Source organism: Nerophis ophidion, linkage group LG07, assembly GCF_033978795.1.
Source record: "Nerophis ophidion isolate RoL-2023_Sa linkage group LG07, RoL_Noph_v1.0, whole genome shotgun sequence".
Taxonomy (NCBI): domain Eukaryota; kingdom Metazoa; phylum Chordata; class Actinopteri; order Syngnathiformes; family Syngnathidae; genus Nerophis; species Nerophis ophidion.
This window is the reverse complement of record NC_084617.1, coordinates 54,549,227-54,570,151: the sequence shown is the minus strand read 5'-3', so window position 1 is coordinate 54,570,151 and position 20,925 is coordinate 54,549,227. Positions and strand designations below refer to the sequence as shown.

The 20,925-nt window shown below is 38.4% G+C and overlaps 1 protein-coding gene across 1 annotated transcript in view; it reads left to right on the top strand.

Annotated features, from left to right (window-relative positions):
• The first annotated feature begins 2 nt into the window (after window positions 1–2).
• trpv4 (transient receptor potential cation channel, subfamily V, member 4) overlaps window positions 3–20,925 on the top strand; it is a 43,659-nt gene continuing 22,736 nt past the window's right edge. The window contains exons 1-6 of the mRNA XM_061906519.1: window positions 3–195; window positions 4,759–4,839; window positions 12,107–12,537; window positions 16,053–16,228; window positions 17,737–17,889; window positions 19,918–20,058. Of these exons, the coding sequence (XP_061762503.1) occupies window positions 4,831–4,839; window positions 12,107–12,537; window positions 16,053–16,228; window positions 17,737–17,889; window positions 19,918–20,058 (910 nt within the window). The 5' untranslated portion in view covers window positions 3–195; window positions 4,759–4,830. The remainder of the gene's footprint in view (window positions 196–4,758; window positions 4,840–12,106; window positions 12,538–16,052; window positions 16,229–17,736; window positions 17,890–19,917; window positions 20,059–20,925) is intronic.

The following is a 20,925-nucleotide window of genomic DNA, read 5'->3' as shown; positions in this document are numbered from 1 at the left end:
GCAAGTTAGTGAGAAACTCACTCCGCCCTAAATCACCGAAAGAACTGTTCAGATGGACTTTTCCATCGTTTGGGGCGTTTTTTCTTTTAGCAGAAGCACTTTCTTTCAACTGAAGAGTTTTACCTTTTGGAAAGGTTAACACTGTGGAGAGTGGTAAAGAAGAACCGGGGAGATTAAGAAATACAACAGATTAAGGTAACGTGTACATTTTCCTCTTTGCTCTTATTAATACGATCAACTATTTATAAACTTGATTTTAGTTACCAATATAAAAATCATAATTCATAATGTCCAGTTTGCTTTTGTTTACATGACATGTGATTTAAAATCAAAATGTGTTATTTAACATTAAACTGTAATGTAGCGTTATTAAGAGTTACTGAGACATCACATTACTAGAGCATGAAATGTTAAGTGTTCCAGTCAAAATGTTACTAATAGGTAAAAAATTATTATTATTTTTTAATTTAGAAAGTAGCAAAATGTGATGCTTATTCCTTAATCTTTTGTAAAAAGTTTATCATCGTCTGTGTCTGTTCACTGTGACATGTGAAATGAAGTGTAATGGCATGATGATCCAGTGAATGTGTGTGAGTCATGGCCAGGGGGGTAGCACCAATATCTGGGGCCCCCATACACACCCACTTATTATGTTTACAAGCACTAAAAAACAAATTGTAGCATGGATTTGGTTGAAACCAGTTTTTTTTAGACACATGTAAAACCTTAAATAGGTTTCTGACTTATTAAAGATGGATTAACCACCCAAATCAGGGGTCCCCAAACTTTTTGACTCAGGGGCCGCATTGGGTTAAAAAAATTTGGGCGGGACAAGCGGTACAAAATGTGTGTGTGTATATATATATATATATATATATATATATATATATATATATATATATATATATATATATATACTGTATATATACACATATATAATTTTTAGAGAATATGCTAGGAGACACAGAGAATAACTAGCGATAGAAAATGGATTAGGAAGGACAGATTTTAAAAAATAATGATTAAAAAAAAAAAAGTTTAATATGGCGGGTGTATCAAGCCAGCGGGCCGTAGTTTGGGGACTCCTGACCTGAATAATAATTTGTAATAAATACTCCACATCGAGAGGAGCCAAATGAGGTGTTTTGGGCATCTGGTCAGGATGGAGGGAGGTGTTTAGGGCACGTCCAACCAATAGGAGGTCACGGGGAAGACCCAGGACACGTTGGGAAGACTATGTCTCCCGGCTGGCCTGGGAACGCCTCGGGATCCCCCGGGAAGAGCTAGACGAAGTGGCTGGGGAGAGGGAAGTCTGGGCTTCCCTGCTTAGGCTGCTGCCCCCGCGACCCGACCTCGGATAAGCGGAGGAAGATGGATGGATGGATGGATGGATGGAATAAATACTAGTTTTTTTTTACATATACAGTACAGGCCAAAAGTTTGGACACACCTTCTCATTCAATGCTTTTTCTTTATTTTCATGACTATTTACATTGTAGATTGTCACTGAGGGCATCAAAACTATGACACCCGTGAAGTTAAACCATTTCAGTTGACTACCTCCTGAAGCTCATCGAGAGAATGCCAAGAGTGTGCAAAGCAGTAATCAGAGCAAAGGGTGGCTATTTTGAAGAAACCAGAATATAAGATATGTTTTCAGTTATTTCACATTTTTTATTAAGTACATAACACCACATGTGTTCATTCATAGTTTTGATGCCTTCAGTGACAATCTACATTGTAAATACCGTATTTCCTTGAATTGCCGCCGGGGCGCTAATAAATTTAAAACCTCTTCTCACTCCTGCGCTTACCAAAGGCATGCGGTAAAAGTAAGCATGCGCTAATTATTTTAAAACCTCTTCTCACTCCGGTACTTACCAAAGGTATGCAGTAAATATTTGAGTGTGATGTAAGCTTGGACCTTAAATCCTACTGAATAGCTCTTAATCTTCTTCCCTTTATGCGATTTCAAATTACCGGTATTGAAATCAGCCTCCTCCATTTTGAAAATGGTGACAGGGGAAGTGTCACTCGTGACGTCACGAGTTTGACCAGGCGATAATACTAAGCATGCGCTAATTAATTTTCGAGGCGAGTTTGACCCGGCAGTAATTCAAGGCAGGCGCATACTATATGCCCTGTGGCAATTCAAGGAAATACGGTAGTCATGAAAATAAAGAAACCGCATTGAATGAGAAGGTGTGTCCAAACTTTTGGCCTGTACTATAGATGCCAACAAATCCAATATAAAGATGCCAGAATGTGAATTTAAATAATCATATAATCAGTCAATCAGTCAATAATTATACATTTGTCAAGTTTTTCTGTATTTCTTTTACAGTACAGATTATCTGAATTACCTAGTATTATCAGGATTGTGCCTATCGTTCACAATTCCTATGTAAGACAATAACACATATGTTTTTCTAAGTCATAAAATATGGCCAGTCAGAGGTGGCTAACAATGCGGCTAATGTGAGTACACTAATTGGCCAATAAAGCCCTCCAAAGAAACATCTGAAAACCGCCAATAGTACCCCATTTACTTAGCAATATTGGTATTATAAGCGCTAACACGGACATTCTATCTTTAGCAGCGAACTAACTAGTTTATGCAGCTATATTGACATGTTGAGCCGGTAAGATGATGTGTTGCCTCTGAGCTGGTGAAAGTTAATTTGAGATCATAAATCATGCTCCTCACTTGCAAATTAGAAGGATGTGGCCATAACTCGGCCAAATCATACCAAAGACTATAAAAATGAAAATGGGACCCATTACCTCCCTGCTTGGGACTCAGCATCAAGGGTTGGAATTGGGGGTTAAATTACCAAAAATTATTCCCAGGCGCGGCCCCACCGCTGCTGCTCACTGCTCCCCTCACCTCCCAGGGGGTAATCAAGGGGGATGGGTCAAATACAGAGAATAATTTGGCCACACTTAGTGTGTGTGTGTGTGTGAAAATCATGGGTACTTTAACTTTAATTTAATAAACCGAAAAGTTGGTCAATTTTGACATTCAACTTAAACCCAGTGACGGCAAGAAAGACAAGGAAAATAATTTAGTTTGAGGCACTTTTTGTTAACCCTTTGTGAGGATTATGATTATTGCATCTACACGGTAAGATATAAACATACCATTAGTCGGCATCCCAGTGAGAGCAAACATTGTACAGTAAGGTATTGTTTTATTTTCGTAGTTTGCATATATTTTTTAGCACCAAGTGATACTGTTCCTTGATGCTTAGTGTTGGTTGTTGATGGAAAAAGCAAAATTTGCGATGCATCTGTGAAATTATTACGCCGCTGTATGCTTAAAATAAGCAAAATACGTAAATATACATTATTATTATGAATGTGCCATTAACCAGATTACACATTTACTTACAATATGTATATAAAACAATGATGGAGGCTTTTGGATGTTTTTGAGCGCTAGGGCGACTCACATTAGCTCCATTTTTGGCTGACTTTAGCTAGAGGTTATTTATGAGTTAAAATGCACACAAAAAGAAAATTTGTGCTTGTTTTACATAAAGATTGTGTATGAGACAAAAATAAAAAAAAGTGCAGTTCCCTTTTAATTGAGGGTCTGTGAACGCACCACATCATTGACATTGCGACGCAAAAAACACTTGTACTTAACTTTTTCCTATGCTGCAACATATTTATTATATTTTAACCTTCCTCCTTTACCTCATTATTGTTCCAAAATGCTGGAGCTTTAATGACGTTATGACTTCTGTGTTAAGTGAGGTGTTTGCCACCCTCTTGGTGGAACAAACCATTTGTATTTTTGATAGGATGTAAAGGTAGTCATCGACGTTGTTCATTTGAATTAAACAACTTTATTATTTAACTTTCACGGCTATATTAAGGGCTCTCCCTTAGAGATAGGGTGAGAAGCTCTGCCATCCGGGAGGAACTCAAAGTAAAGCCGCTGCTCCTCCACATCGAGAGGAGCCAGATGAGGGGGTTCGGGCATCTGGTCAGGATGCCACCCGAACGCCTCCCTGGTGAGGTGTTTAGGGCACGTCCAGCCGGTAGGAGGCCACGGGGAAGACCCAGGACACGTTGGGAAGACTATGTCTCCCGGCTGGCCTTGGAACGCCTCGGGATCCCCCGGGAAGAGCTAGACGAAATGGCTGGTGAGAGGGAAGTCTGGGCTTCCCTGCTTAGGCTGCTGCCCCCGCGACCCGACCTCGGATAAGCGGAAGATGATGGATGGATGGATGGATGGATGGCTATATTAATTTTAAATTATTTATTTTACGTTGTTTGTTTTAAAATCTTCCAACTTCACAAAAAGTACAACACCCCCATTTACTCTTACAATGGTATTGGCTCTTTATCAGCCCCCTCTCTAGTCCCGCTAGTGTTTGTCTTGCTCTTTTTCAGGGCTTAGATTAGATTGCAATGACAGGAGCCAACACAGGATTTGAGAGGATGCTTTGAAGGTTGACATGTTGTATAAACGCCCCTGTGTTTATGTTCTCACCGTGGCTGGGAAATGAGAGATTATTCCATGTATAGAGTAAATCCCTTAAAAGTACCCGTGGCGTGATATTGCCAGCTGGTCCACCTGACCAATAGCAGAGCAGACACAAGAGTCACTTTATTTCTTTTGGCGCCACCTTTGCTATGTTTTCCACTTTTCCAGACTTCAGAAAACAGCTCTTTTTATGTTGCTCAGACGTGTCTTAAAACGTAAACTCCAATAATTAGCCTGGTGGTTAACTCCTATTTTTTTTGTAGGTTGCCCAGATGCTTCAGCATCATTTCCAGTCCGCCTGAAGAGGAATTTGGCGCACAGTCGTGATAAAAGGGATGAATGAGGTACAGAAGCCTTAAAGGGGAACTGCACCTTTTTTGTTTTGTATATCGTTCAGACTCATTATGAGAGAAAACGTTACATATGTTTTTTTTTTAGGATATCATAGTTGATAAAAACTAGGGCTTCGAATCTTTGGGTGCCCCATGATTCGATTCAATATCAAATCTTGGGGTCACGATTCCATTCAAAATCCATTTTTTTTTTCAATTCAACACGATTCTCGATTTTTTCCCAATTTAAAAGGATTCTCTATTGATTCAATACATAAGATTTAAGCAGGATCTACCCCAGTCTGCTGCCATGCGTGCAGAGTAGTAGATTTTTATAAAAAGCTTTTATAATTGTAAAGGACAATGTTTTATCAACTGATTGCAATAATGTAAATTTGTTTTAACTATTAAACAAACCAAAAATATGACTTATTTTATCTTTGTGAAAACATTGGACACAGTGTGTTGTCAAGCTTATGAGATGCGATGCAAGTGTAAGCCACTGTGACACTATTGTTCTTTTTTTTTTTTTATAAATATCTAATGATAATGTCAATGAGGGATTTCTAATCACTGCTATGCTGAAATTATAACTAATGTTGATACTGTTGTTGATAATATTCATTTTTGTTTCATTAATTTTGGTTGGTTCTGTGTCTCAGTTCTGAGTTTTGCTGGGTCAGGCTAGGTTTTGGAATGGGATTGCATTGTTATGGTATTGCTGTGTATTGTTTTGTTGGATTGATTAAAAAAAAAAAAAATTAAGAAAAATAAAATAAAATAAAAATCGATTTTTAAAAAATGAGAATCGAGTCTGAATCGCACAACGTGAGAATCGCGATTCAAATTCGAATCGATTTTCTCCCACACCCCTAATAAAAACGCTGATGATGCGGCTAATGGAGTCACAAAAGTCACAAAGCCTCTAAAACAGGTGTGTCAAATTCATTTAAGATCGGGGGCCACATGGAGAAAAATCTACTCCCAAGTGGGCTGGACTGGTAAAATCACGGCACGACAACTTCAAAATAAAGACAACTTCAGATGGTTTACTTTTTATGAAAATAGAACAAGCACATTCTGTACAAATGTACGAATTATATTGTTGCCGTTAATAGTATTCCGTTTGTGTACCTTCCATACTTGCCAACCTTCCCAGATTTTCCGGGAGACTCCCGAAATTCAGCGCCTCTCCCGAAAACCTCCCGGGACAAATTTTCTCCCAAAAATCTCCCGAAATTCAGGCAGAGCTGGAGGCCACGCCCCCTCCAGCTCCATGCGGACCTGAGTGACGTGTCGACAGCCCGTTTTCACGTCAGCTTTCCCACAATATAAACAGTGTGCCTGCCCAATGACGTTATAACTGTAGAATGATCGAGGGCGAGTTCTTGGTTTCTTATGTGGGTTTATTGTTGGGCAGTTTTATTAATGTCCTCCCAGCGCGGTAACAACACACAACAACAGCAATCACATTTTCGTCTTCGGTAAAGCAGTTTGTCTGCCGTAAACAGCAATGTTGTGACACTCTTAAACATGACAATACTGCCATCTACTGTACATGCATATAACCACGCCCCCGCCCCAGGCCACCCCCCACCTCCCAAAAGCGGAGGTCTCAAGGTTGGCAAGTATGGTACCTTCCTTTCATTGTATTTCCAATTCTGAAACACAAATCAAAAAACAAAGTTAGGGCTGTTTTTCTATTTTTTACTATATATGGCAGATTTGAAAACAAACAAAAAAATGGTGGATTTTCATTAAATTATTGCCATAAAATTGCATTTTGTGCTGTTTTCCTCTTATGGATTTTTATTTTCCCAGATAAACACAAAAATCAAATATACTGTATGTTCATCCAAAATTCAAAAATGCGTGGTTATATGTGTGATCACCAATTGAATCGGAAATGGTATTTTAGCTTTTCCGTTGCGTTTAGCATGTTTTTACCATAACTATAACATCTTTGTTCAGCAGGAGTCCTACTTTAAAAAACTGTCATTAAATAGTTGTCCAACTTTTGTTTCAGAAATGAAAATTGAAAAAATGGCGTGAAATGTGTTTTTTGATTTGCATTTAAGAATTGGAAATAAAATAGTTTTTTTTTTACACTTACACATTGCAGTTAATAGTTTTCTATCTTTATTTATCGTCATTTATACTTTTTGGATAAATTATCATCAGTCAACTCATTGGTGTTAATTTTCATTCCATCAAGATAAAAAAATATCAAAATCACATTATAGGATGTTTTTTCATGTAGTTTGCTCATCTTCCTTGACTGGTGCGCTAACATCATATGGTTTATTTTATGTACATATATTAAATTATCTACAAAGATACAAAGGATTGCTATTGCAACATCTAGTGGACACATTTAGAACACCAGTTTCTTTCATTCAAAAATTTCGGCTCATTTTTATACTTTACACACTCATCCTGCGTACCGGGTAAAACCTGTTCGCGGTCCGGATTGTACGTTTGACACCCTTGCTCTAAAAAAAAAGTCATACCCCCCCGTCAACGTTTTATATACACACTGCAAGTCTGTATATAATGTGGTAACACACATGTTCGTAACAATATGTAATATGTACGATATTTACCGTATTCTGATCATTATAATCAGTGCCGAGACTGATTTCTTTCGCGCATTTATTTCCGTTACCATAGCAGCCCAATTCCCATTCGGTAAGAGACAATGAAGACCACTATTTTTTGACAAATGAAGATTCTCAACCTTATATTTTTGAAGCTGAAAATGGAGAGGATGAAATATTGCTTCTAGAAGCCAGCCTGAAAAAAGAGTAAAACGTTGGAGCAGACGGAAGCTGAGAGTGTCAGGTCGGCTTGACTCGAAGCTGTAAAAGTGGAACTTTAAGCCCAGCTATTTCAACATAAATGGAGTGCTTACCTAAATAAACGGGAAAAAAACGTCCCTGGCAAGCTGGAGTATATAGCGATCATGATACACGCAGCACATCACGCGTGTTATTACAACTGCAGTACATACAGTACACTGTCTGGCTAGCTGTGTACAAACAAAACATGAAATGTGGGCTAATACTTTACAGATATTGTAATATGATTGTTCATGTTTTTCAGTCAGTACAAATTGGTGTCCTATCACAGTGTCGTACATTACAAACTCAAACACGATTCGGGTGCTGACGTATAAGCTAGCCTGTCTCTTTCCGTAGTTGTTTTTTATGGTTAATACCAAAGCATTCAGATGTGTTACGGTGCTAGAAAAAGAGTTCCTCAGTGTTGGCTCTTACAATAACAACTTACAACTTGCTACAGCTTGGTCATTATACAGGTTAAGAAACATAAATTAGGTAATGTTGTAGATTTTTGAATCCATTTTTAAGTGATTTTAAGGTAGAATTGATTGATCCCATTAGCTGCATCGCTAGCTGATTTTTACATGTTAGATTGCAAAAAAAAACAACAACACCTTTTGTCTTCTTGTCTCTCATAATGCTTGTGAACGATAGGGAAAATTCCCAAAAAGTGCAATTCCCCTTTAATGAGGCCAACTTTTAAAATAAGCTGAATGGACATATTCAGCGTGTCTTTGCTCAGTTCTTCGTTACTATTGTGAGACAATGCAGTAACACCATTGATAATTTGCACACAACCACAAAAAAGTATAACAAAAAAAAACATACTAAAACAGTATTAACAACACTCTAGATGAGGATAATTTCTGCTACATCTGTGGTTATCAAACCTCTTTCACCCAGCACCACTTCAGAAAACACTTGGCTCTCCAAGTACCACCATAATGACTAGCTTTAAAATGCAGTACTGTAGTAGTCCTAAATGTTTATTAAAACAAAGCAGATGTATTATTTTACAAGTATATCAAATATTTTAGCCATTGTACCATTACACACAGTTTGAACAGTAACACTGTGTTTGAATGTTTAATTAAGTGATTATTTGGCCCCGCATACCTCGAGTTAAGCAAACTGTGCTACCCACTTGGTCATCGAGGCATTCAACATTTAATTCTCTTATGTCATTTGTACACCTTATTTCTTTTCAAAATTGTACCAAATCTGACATGTATCGGAAAAAAACCCATTAAAACAAACACAGTTGAGAGGTCAATTATGTCAAAGTCAATTGATAAAAAGTTGGTGTATTGTGCTACAATAAAACAGTTTATGGATTAAATATTTTGAAACAACACTTCCCCAAAGGAAATGCTTGACATAAACATAATCAGTTTTTATATGAATATGTTTGTAGTGTCATTCCATAACAGTTATACAAGTGTAAGAAAACAATGGTACCTCAACTTACAAGCTTAATTGGACGTCTTAACTTAAAACACTTCTTAAATCAACTCCCATTGAAATAAGTTGACATCAACAAAGTTGGCCCACAAAACAACGCTATTTTAACATTTAACATTCCATTTAATAAGAAATCATTTTTTTTAGATTAGAAATATTGTATGAAAAAGAATACAATATAATGTACTACTAACAACTACAGTAGTTCTATGAAGTAATGTAATAATAATGAATTAAGTATTTAGAGAGTAGACTTCTACGGCAGTGGTTCTCAACCTTTTTTCAGTGATGTACGCCCTGTGAACATTTTTTTTAATTCAAGTACCCCCTAATCAGAGCAACGCATTTTTGGTTGAAAAAAAGAGATAAAGAAGGAAAATACAGCACTATGTCATCAGTTTCTGATTTATTAAATTGTATAACAGTGCAAATTATTGCTCATTTGTAGTGGTCTTTCTTGAACTATTTGGGAAAAAAAGATATAAAAATAACTAAAAACTTGTTGAAAAATAATGAAGTGATTCAGTTATAAATAAAGATTTCTACACATAGAAGTAATCATCAACTTAAAGTGTCCTCTTTGGGGATTGTAATAGAGATCCCTCTGGATTCATGAACTTAATTCTAAACATTTCTCCACAAAAAAGAAATCTTTAACATCAATATTTATGGAACATGTCCACAAAAAAATCGAGCTGTCAACACTGAATATTGCATTGTTGTACTTTTTGTTCACAGTTTATGAACTTACATTCATATTTTGTTAAAGTATTATTTAATAAATATATTTATAAAGGATTTTTGAATTGTTGCTATTTTTAAAATATTTAAAAAAATCTCACGTACCCCTTGGCATACCTTCAAGTACCCCCAGGGGTACGTGTACCCCCATTTGAGAACCACTGTTCTACGGTGTCTTCTTCCAGTTGCTTCCCCGTCAAACGCACCATCAGCAGATTTTCTATGTTTTCGTGGATAAATATCCACTGTTAAGATATCGTTTTAAACTTTTTTGGTGGTATTAAACTCATTCTGCATCAGTATGGTGCAGACAATGTTGTGATCCGATTCCCGGATCACATCTTTTGTCTATATGTGAGTCTTTTGTGTTTCTTGTTTATAGTTAGTTAATGCACTTCTTAGTTTGTATTCGTCACCGTAGCGACTTCATTTGTTCCACCTGCACTGGCACCCGGCGCACACCTGTCTTTGATGACCATTTCTGTATTTATACCTGCCTCCTCCCTTTGTTCGGTCTGAATTCTTATCTTGCTTTATGCAACATGCACGTTCGATGATCTGGTCCTGTTTTTGGCTTGCTAAATTCTGTCTTAGCTTTTGGGCGCTCGACGCGCCCCAATTTGGACTTTTACCTCGGTGCTAGTGTTAGCCTAGCTCCCCGTGCGTTGCACGCGCTTTCTTTTGCCTTTGTACCAGTGTTCTTTTATCATTTTATATATTAACCCTTGTGTAATGTTCATATTGTTGTTACTCAGCCAGCGTTTGTGGGTCTGATGGACCCATTGCATTTTGTGGCTTTTAATACCTCACAATCAAACACTTTTATGTTAAAATACTGAACAGATGTTTACCGTATCCCAATAAACATTTGTTTAGTATTTTACAATATTTCTCTGTTAGTTTCTGCATCCCACAGGGATTATTCTTTTGTGTTTCTGTACCTGTGGTTCCCACACAAGGTTGCTCCATTGTTCGTCAACACTGTCTGCTCTCATTTTCTCGCACATTTGCCCCTCTGATGTTCTATCTACACTCTGTCCTCCTCCTGTCTCGGCCTGCTGTGTGTGTGTGTGCGTGTGTGCGTGTGTGCGTGTGTGTGTGTGTGTGTGTGTTTGTGTGTGTGTGTGTGTGTGTGTGTGGTCCAGTGGACATCTTATATGTAATAGAAATGTGTAGGTGGGGTGTATGGTGTGAGGTCATTAAATATGTATTCCAATGTATGTTCTTCACAAAAGGTTGCAACATTGTTTGTCAACTCTGTCTGCTCTCATTTTCTCGCACATTGACCCTCTAATGTTCTGTGTACCTACACTCTGGCCTGCTGTGTGTGTGTGTGTGTGTGTGTGTGTGCTCCAGTGGACATCTTATATGTAATAGATATGTGTAGGTGGGGTGTATGGTGTGTGGTCATTAAATATGTATTCTGATATATGTTCTTCACAAAAGGTTGCAACATTTTTTATCAACATTGTCAACTCTGTCTGCTCTCATTTCTCGCACATTTAGCCCTCTGATGTTCTGTGTACCTACACTCTGTCCTGCTGTGTGTGTGTGTGTGTGGTACACAGAACATCAATTTCCTCACTTCTTTTAGTCCCGGGTCCAGTGGACCCAGACATCTTATATGTAATAGAAATGTGTAGGGGGAGTGTATGGTGTGTGGTCATTAAAAATTCATTCTGATATATATTCATCACAGAAAATGAGCCAAAGTCAATGAGTCTCAGTTTGAAAAATTAATTCATTGTATCATTTTTCTTTTAATAAAAAATGAAAACGGGTCCCACAGACCCGAACACCACACAAGGGTTGAATCCAGCTCCTACCTGCAATCTTGCTTGTCTGGTCCCGTGCATTTTGAGTTGACATCTCCGCTCATCACAATGCGCTTCGAACGTGACAGACTAGCTGGGATTTGCTTGAATTGCTTCGCCAAGTTGGTGAAAACATCATGTTTTTGGTGGTTTCTTTCTTTAATTCAATGAATATCATTCACTTTCTTCTTTCCCAGGTTTAAAAAAATAAAGCTAGCTATAAGATAATAGTAGCGAACCTCATGTATTAAGCTTACGTACGCACAAAAATCTGCCCTACGCCCCTTTTAATGGCAAAGTTGAGGTGTATCAATCGCGAAACGAGCGTGGAAATGTGCAACTTCAATGCATATACGCACCTTTCTACAGGTTATGGATACATTGGCGACACAGACATCGCTCATTTGATTGTGTTTATTCCAGGGCCGCTCTGCTCCGACCCTCCTGAGAAGGTGCCACCTCGCCCTGTCCAAGGCCGACACTGTCAGCTCCACACCAGCCAGACAAGCCCTCTCTGTTGACCCCGGCGATGGCGTTGCCGCCCAGCCCGAGAACGAGGAGACCTTTCCCTTGTCCGAATTCTCCGACTTATTCGAGAGTGCTGAGGGCTCGCCCGTGCAGGTGTTGGCGATTCAGCCTGGCCAGCCTGTAGATGGCAGACAAAACCTGCGGATGAAGTTCCAAGGTGCTTTCAAGAAGGGCATTTCCAACCCAATGGATCTGCTGGAATCCACCATGTATGAATCAAATGTGGTTCCAGGTGCAAAGAAAGCACCTATGGACTCCCTCTTTGACTATGGAACCTACAGGAACACAAGTAACCAGAAGCGACGCAGGAAGAAGCTGCCCCGAGGGTAAGAAACGACTCATTTGCACATGTATTCCATCTGGAGATGATCCTTTCTTTAATAGGTTGAGTTATTAGTGAATTTATTTTCATTGGGACAAGGGTTGTAAAAATATTGTCAGAACAAACTCCTACATAGCAGTGGCGCGCATACAGTATGTAGACAGAGGTGTGCCACATTCGTCTCATACACTGTGGGCTTCTTTCACTGATCGAACAGAGAACATGTTGTTGGTTGCTGCTGCAGGCGTTGAGGTAATATTTAGGCTGACCTCCACCCAGCGCACTCCCTGCTCGCAGACTTTGTATGTCAGAAAAAGTTAATTGAAAAGTACCACTGATAGTCACACACACACACACACGAGGTGTGGTGAAATTACCCTCTGCATTTTACCCATCCCCTTGTTCACTCCCTGGGAGGTGATGGGAGCTGTGAGCAGCAGCTGTGGCAACGCTCGGGAATCATTTTGGTGATTTAACCCCCAATTCCAACCTTTGATGCTGAGTGCCAAGCACGGAGGTAATGAGTCCCATTTTTATAGTCTTTGGTATGACTCGGCCTGGGTTTGAACTGACGACCTACCGATCTCAGGGCAAACACTCTAAGCACAAGGCCACAAAAGAAAAAAAAAGTTTAAAAAAAAAGCAAAAAAAAAAAAAAAAGGATTGGGACACTTAACCTGGGGCCCGAAGCAGAATTGTATCTGCTAAAAAAAACACACTTTTTTATTTATGTGATTTTTAAACTTTTTTTTATTTTTTTATTTTTTTTAAATCAAACTTGGATTAAATTTGATGCCTTTTTTGTACCAAAACTAATTATTGGGGGGAGATGTTCAATGATTATCTTTTTCAGTAGAAAAAAAAAGTTCTTGATTAAATAACCCTGCGGGAACATTGAAATGTAATTATTTTCAAAGTTTTAAAAGGCGTAAAAACATTTTGAATTAATGAAAAATTTAAATTTTCAATAAATGTCGGTCTTATACAAAAACATAAAAAAAAATTAAAATTTTGACCCCTTTGAAGGCCTTTTGATAAGATACTTTTACATGTTTAAATTAGTACAATAACTAATTTAACTTTTTTTTTTTTTTTTTTTTTTCAAATTGATCTCAACTCTGTACACTGCTGCTGGAATTTTAATTTTCCTGAAGGAACTCTCCTGAAGGAATCAATAAAGTGCTATCTATCTATCTAATGTTTTATGCAAATGTATATTATTCTAAAACTAGGACATAATTTTATCAAAAGGCATTCAAAGGGTTAAAAAAACATTACATATTTGATACTTTTGTGTCGGGCTTAATTTGATTTAGGGATAACATAATTGTTGTTTATAATTTGCTTTACTACGCATTGCAACACAATGCATTGATAAACAAAAATGCAATTTTTTGGATTATTTTCCAGTGTTAGGTAGCCGAACCTCTCTCTAATAAACGCCCAGCTTTCTCCCGTCCAAATAAATAAATAAATACACAATATGAGACCCATTACCTCCCTGCTTGGCACTCAGCATCAAGGGTTGGAATTGGGGGTTAAATTACCAAAAATGATTCCCAGGCGCGGCACCGCTGCTGCCCACTGCTCCCCTTACCTCCCAGGGGATGATCACGGGGATGGGTCGAATGCAGAGGACACATTTCACCACACCTAGTGTGTGTGTGTGACAATCATTGGTACTTTAACTTTAACTTTATTAAAAAATAATAATAATAACAAAAATAAAATAAACAGTACAGGACAAAAGTGTGAAAACACCTTCTCAATTAAATGCATTTTCTTTATTTTCCTGACTATTTACATTGTAGATTGTAACTCAAGGCATCAAAACTATGACACCTGTGAAATGAAAACCATTTCAGATGACTACCTCTTGAAGCTCATCGATAGAATGCCAAGAGTGTGCAAAGCGGTAATCAGAGCAAAGGGTGGCTATTTTGAATAAACTAGAATATAAAACATGTTTTCAGTTGTTTCACCTTTTTTTTTGTTAAGTTAATTTATAGTTTTGATGCCTTCATTGACAGTTTACAATGTAAATAGTCCTGAAAATAAAAAGAAAACACATTGAATGAGAAAGTGTGTCCAAACTTTTGGCCTGTACTAATATATGTATGTATATATATAAATATATATATATATATATATATATATATATATATATGAATCCAAAAAAATGCCATGCCCTTTGAAAAATTAAGGATTTATACATCCGATTTGGTTTTAGTGTATCGTACACTTGTGAAAGAATGGGACATTGAAATGTTAAAATATAACATGAAAAGACCCTCTTAGGACAAAGCATGTATAATGGAGTAAAACAACAAAAACGATGGCAAAAATACAACAAAAAATACTGAGAAGACAAAGAAGTTATTGAGAAATATATGTATAAACATCCCCAACTCTACTTTGATCAGAATCTGAGCCCCCACCAGACCTTTGTGAGACGAGCACTAACAGTGTGGGCTAGTGAAAAATAATGGGGACTTCCGTCAATATATTCTTATCAGTGACGGAGCAGGAAGTGGCTGGGAATAAGTTTGCTGTAAAATTTAATTTGAAGTGCTCTGTCATTCAGTAATTGACATTGTATATGGGAGCGGTTTCCCTGCACAGTAATTTGGACATCTGTGTTGCTGAATCTTTTGCAATTTGTTCAATTAATAATGGAGACTATAAAGAACAATGCTGTTGGTGGAAAGCGGTGTATTGCACCTATCTTTAGCACCGAGACACAGTCGGTGTCTCTGTTTTTAACACAGAGCGGTCAAGCGAACATGTTTCTCTACGTCAACCAGTGTGTTTTTGGATGGGAAAATTGTGATATATATCTTACCGGAGACATCATTGGATTATTCGTCCTGCAGTAGCTGTTTAAAAGGCAGCTGTGAGCTTGGCTCCTCGGCTTCCTTCTGAGACACTGCGTGTTCACCGCAGCCATTCGACCTCGAGGTATGTCTTTACAATCTCACTAAAACACTATTAAAACAATAAGCAGATAAGGGATCTTCCAGAATTATCCGAGTAAATGTGTCTAATTACATCTAAAACTCTCACACTGCCGGTGCCCAAAGCCGTCGCTTTTTATTTTATTTTATTTTTTCTAGTCCTTTGCTATCAATATCATCATCCACAAATCTTTCTTCCTCGCTCAAATTAATGGGGAAATTGTCGTTTTCTCGGTCCGAATAGCTCTTGCTGCTGGAGGCTCTCATTATAAACAATGTGAGGACGTGAGGAGCCCTCACCCTTGTGACGTCATCGTCTGCGACTTCCCGTAAAGGCGAGGCTTTTTTATCAGCACCAAAAGTTGCGAACTTTATCGTCGATGTTCTCTACTAAATCCTTTCAGCAAAAATATGGTAATATCGCGAAATGATCAAGTACGACACGTAGAATGGACCTGCTATCCCCGTTTAAATAAGAACATCTAATTTCATTAGACTTTTAAAGCACTATACACACTTTACAATGTGTTTGATCACAATGCTTGTGGCTTATGTGTCTTTGTAGTAAAACAGAGACATCTGGTGAGGACGGTCCAAGTGAGGACGCCCCAAAGGTTATGAAAGTATTCAATCGCACTCTTCTCTTCGACTGTGTGTCACGTGGGGACCCCGAAGCCATGGAAGGTCTGTTGGAGTATTTGCAAAATAACCACAAGAGACTGACGGATGAGGAGTTCCGAGGTAAGGCGGGATGTGTGCCAATAAAGGATGTGGATGTGACTGCGTCTTTAGCTCCGAAGCACAACCAATTGTTATCTCCCCCTTGTTGACCTTTGATCCTCTGTTTTCCGCTTTTCTTCTGCATTATTTGCTGTGTTCAACCCAGATAAGAGTGAGCGGGAAAAAGTGATGATGTCATAGACTTTGTCCTACTCAAGAAAAGCTTCCTGTGTGTGCCAGGGCGTTTTTTTCTAGGATTATAACAAGGAGCAGAGAAAAATCACAGCAAACTGTCGCCTTTTTCAGGCCGCTAAACAAACAGTCTCCAAGAATATTTAAGATACTATAAAAATAAGCCTGGATTGGGATAGTTTGGTTCCTGTAGTGTCTGTAATAGATGGATGTAATGTAAGAACATTTTTGAGATAAATATAAGCCAGGGCTTCATGGTGGCACAGGGGTTAGTCGGTCTGCCTCACAATACGAAGGTCCTGAGTAGTCCTGGGTTCAATCCCGGGCTCGGGATCTTTCTGTGTGGAGTTTGCATGTCCTCCCCGTGAATGCGTGGGTTCCCCCCGGGTACTCCGGCTTCCTCCCACTTTCAAAGACATGCACCTGGGGATAGGTTGATTGGCAACACAAACAATTGGCCTTAGTGTGTGAATGTGAGTGTGAATGTTGTCTATTTGTGTTGGCCCTGCGATGAGATGGCGTCTTGTCCAGGGTGTACACCGCCTTCCGCCCGATTGTAGCTGAGATAGGCACCAGCGTCCCCCGCGGCCCCAAAGGGAATAAGTGGCATTTATATATATATATATATATATATATATAGATTTTTTTTCCCCCATAATCTGTCCTGTCCAGCCATTTAAGTAAAGGTCTGGGTAGAATTTGATCAAACATAACCAGTTTTCTTTTAAATAATATAGAAATTTATCAGAGCTGTTTATCTATTTTATGAAGAAATGTAGTTAATCATTGAACTGGCACCCAATGTCATTAAAAATAAGTATTGATTTTAAATCAAAAATAATTTTGAATTGAATTGTTACCCCCAAGTATCGAATCAAATTGAATTGTGAGGTGCCCAAAGATTCACAGCCCTAATATATATATTGTAGTGTCTCAAAAGTGTACATTATTTTAGTAAAATAGGGACTTTTGTCGAGGCTGGAACCAATTGTTCATGTTTACATTGACTCTTATGGGGAACTTTGCTTCACTATACTGTACAAACTTTGTGATTTACGAGCCTTGCTCAAGAACCACTTAAGTTCGCAAATCGGGGTTCCACTGTAATGATATTAAATCAAATAAATGTAAATGCTTGATACACAAGAGCTAAGTACAGGTAGAGTATAATTTTGGAGGGCGAGAAATAACCTACGATGAAGAAAAAAAAAGGTGTGTATGCAATACAATGTGGCACTTGAGCATGCTGTAAATTCAAATGTAAAACAGATATAGTATACCAACAACATATACCAGAAACCTTATAATTGTTTTTTTTTATTTCATTTTCTCATCAGAGCCATCCACTGGTAAGACATGTCTCCCCAAAGCCCTGTTGAACCTCTACAGTGGTCGAAACGACACCATCCCACTGCTGGTGGACATAGCAGAGAAAACTGGAAACCTCAGAGAGTTCATCAACACACCTTTCAGGGACCTCTACTACAGAGGTATTGTTGAGCAGTCCTTTCACCTTCCACTCGGTTGTCAAAGCTGGCCGTGTTTACAGAGGTGGGCGAGGCCCTATTTTGAAAAAATGGAATGTAAAATGTTAGGTTTGATGGGTGCTCATTTTGATTAATCATTATGTCAGTGATGAAAATATAACTGATTTTGAATCTACATTAATCATGTCTCATTTTGCATTTGCAAAGAGAAAGAATGGCATATACAGCAAATGCACTTTATGTGTTTATTAAACAACTTTAGCATCGTGTTTACGTTAACAAAAACGTTTTGCACTTTTTGTGTTATTAATGTGTTATTTTAAGATGGAAGACAATTCATTCCTGCAGAGTGTGCATAATACTTTACTTCATTACCCGATCAACTGCACAATTGGACGGTGGCCGAGAAGGCCCACAACTAATGCAAACGCCACAGCACAACAACTTTAAAGGAGAACTGCACTTTTGGGGGGAATTTCGGCCATTATTCACAATCCTTATGTGAGACTAGAACGCACGTCTTTCCCTTTTCTGTGCGTTCTAAATATGAAATTATTAATATTAATATTAGTAATATTGAAACATTACCGATGGGAAGCTTATATCTTTCAGCACAAGACTTGTGTTCCCCGTTTGGATGATAAATGAATCATAACCTTCATTCAGGTAAAAAAAGTAAAAAAAATAATACAAAAAAATACAAAATTTTTAAGTACCAATGATTGTCACACACACTGTTGGTGTGGCGAAATTATTCTCTGCATTTGACCCATCACCCTTGATCACCCCCTGGTAGGTGAGGGGAGCAGTGGGCAGCAGCGGTGCCGCGCCCGGGAATCATTTTTGGTGATTTAACCCCCAATTCCAAAAAATTCCAAAAAGAAAATGGGAGCAAAAAGGGTAATTTTGCGTTTTCCTCACAATGTCTTCAGGTCTAAATTTAATTTCATAGTTGACCAACTTCTCAGTTCACGTACACAACATTCTTCTATACAGGTGAGAGGCATGATTTGTAATCTAACAAAAAAATTACCAACTCAAATGCGTTATAGCTGCTCAGTACGTCAATAGCTGCATAAGCTTGTTACCTCTCGGTGATCAATGTGCCCTGTTACTAAAAGTAGTTCCTCGGCCTTAGCTGTAATGATAACAATGACGCTCATAGTTGGTTACTATGTAGGTCATGACCTATAAAATAAGTATTGTTGGTGTTTTTTGGATGTTTTTTAGAGGGATTTGTATGCAGAATGGGTGACTCCAATCAACACAATTTTTAGCCGTCCAGTAAGAACCATAATTTACAATTTAGAATACACAAAAAAACAGAAAGACACATGTTCTTGTCTCACATTAGGATTGTGAATGAAAAGTCACAAAAAAGTGCAGTTCTCTTTAAAAGTTGTTGTGTTGTGGTTTTATGTTGCTGTTTTGTGGCGTTTGTATTTGCTGGTGCTTTTGCAATCGTGTTGTGATTAAAAGTAGTCGTGTTGTGGTTGAAAGTTTTTGTGTAGTGGCGTTTGCAAATGTTGTGACCTTTCTCAACCACCGAAATACATTGCCAGAGACTTTTCAGAGATGTTGACTCATTCTGCGGCTGCCGTCCAGACAAGTTAATTGTCCTAAACATTTTAATCAGATGAATTTTGATGATGGACAAAGCCACATTGGCGTGTTAAGTTTGACAGGCCTGTTTTAAAGTGTGAATAAATCAGCTGTTATTCATTAGTTTGCTGGTTTGCCCAATTTCATCCTCTGCACATGAAGTAAAGTGCACTTTGAGGATGATGAAACTTGTTCTTCTTTCCTGGTAAGGTGACAACATCCCAAACAGTTAAGTGTCATGGTTTCCATAGCAACACTTTGCAGATGTCACTCAGCTTTATGAGACATCTGTTCTTATAAGTCCTCTACTTTCTTGGATTTCCTCCTTGTCAGACAAACTTATTTGGCTTGTTTAGAGTGTTTGTGTGTGATCCTTTGTGAATATTTCAAACAATGATTCGCACTAAAAATGAGGTGTTTGTTTCTCAGGCCAAACGGCGCTCCACATCGCCATCGAGCGGCGTTGTAAGCAGTATGTGGAACTACTGGTGGAGAAAGGAGCCGATGTTCATGCACAGGCCAGAGGACGTTTCTTCCAGCCTAGAGACGAGGGCGGCTACTTCTACTTTGGTAATAAACTTTGTTTACTTTAAACTGTGCTTCTTTTTTTCAAATAAACCTGTTATTTAAGTGATAACTGCAGACAAGGAGTAAGTGTTCAGAAAATGATGAATGTTGTCAGTGTGACTTCACCAGCCACTCTTTTTCCACATTTACTGTGCAAAAGACAGCTGCCAGTATAGAATAGCGCCTAACTGCTACTCCTAAATGCCACCTTTTCACTTTTCTTTAACTGGCAAGGACTACTACTTCTACCAAGACTCCACCTTGCTCAACACTTTCTAGAAGGCATCTTGGCAATGCTCAACCAACACGAACAGGGTGTCATGTGTTCAAGTGTCAAAAGAAAGGTGTCTGTGTTCTGCAGTGGAAAAAAAACATACTGTTTAGGAAGCAGGCCTCATCAAGAGTAAAACCTTACACTGGCCTCTGTTGGAGGATATGGGGAATTGCATTGCATTCGTCACAACGCTATGCTTCTTAAAATAGTGGGGCGGGCCCCTCCGGGGGTGTGAGATGAGGTGTCAGGGGGGGCCGATGAGGCAAGGGACTTCCACTATTAGCACCTTTTTTAATTCATGGATGATATACCAGTTTCCAGCTAGGTGGCAGCACTGCTTGAATTAATCTATTAATCTCTACCAGGATTTATACATACATAACGCTTGGATATAAATATGAGGATATAATTACTGTAAATATTGTCAGGTTCTCTTAAGGATTTCAATTCAGTGTGTTTGTGTGTAGGGATGTATACAGTGTACCGGTATTTTTTTTTTGCTTCCTCGAAAAAAAGCAACAAGTTGCTTAACTCAAGAGTGGGGTCTATTAGAGATGCGCAGATAGGCAATTATATTATCCGCAACCGCATCACTA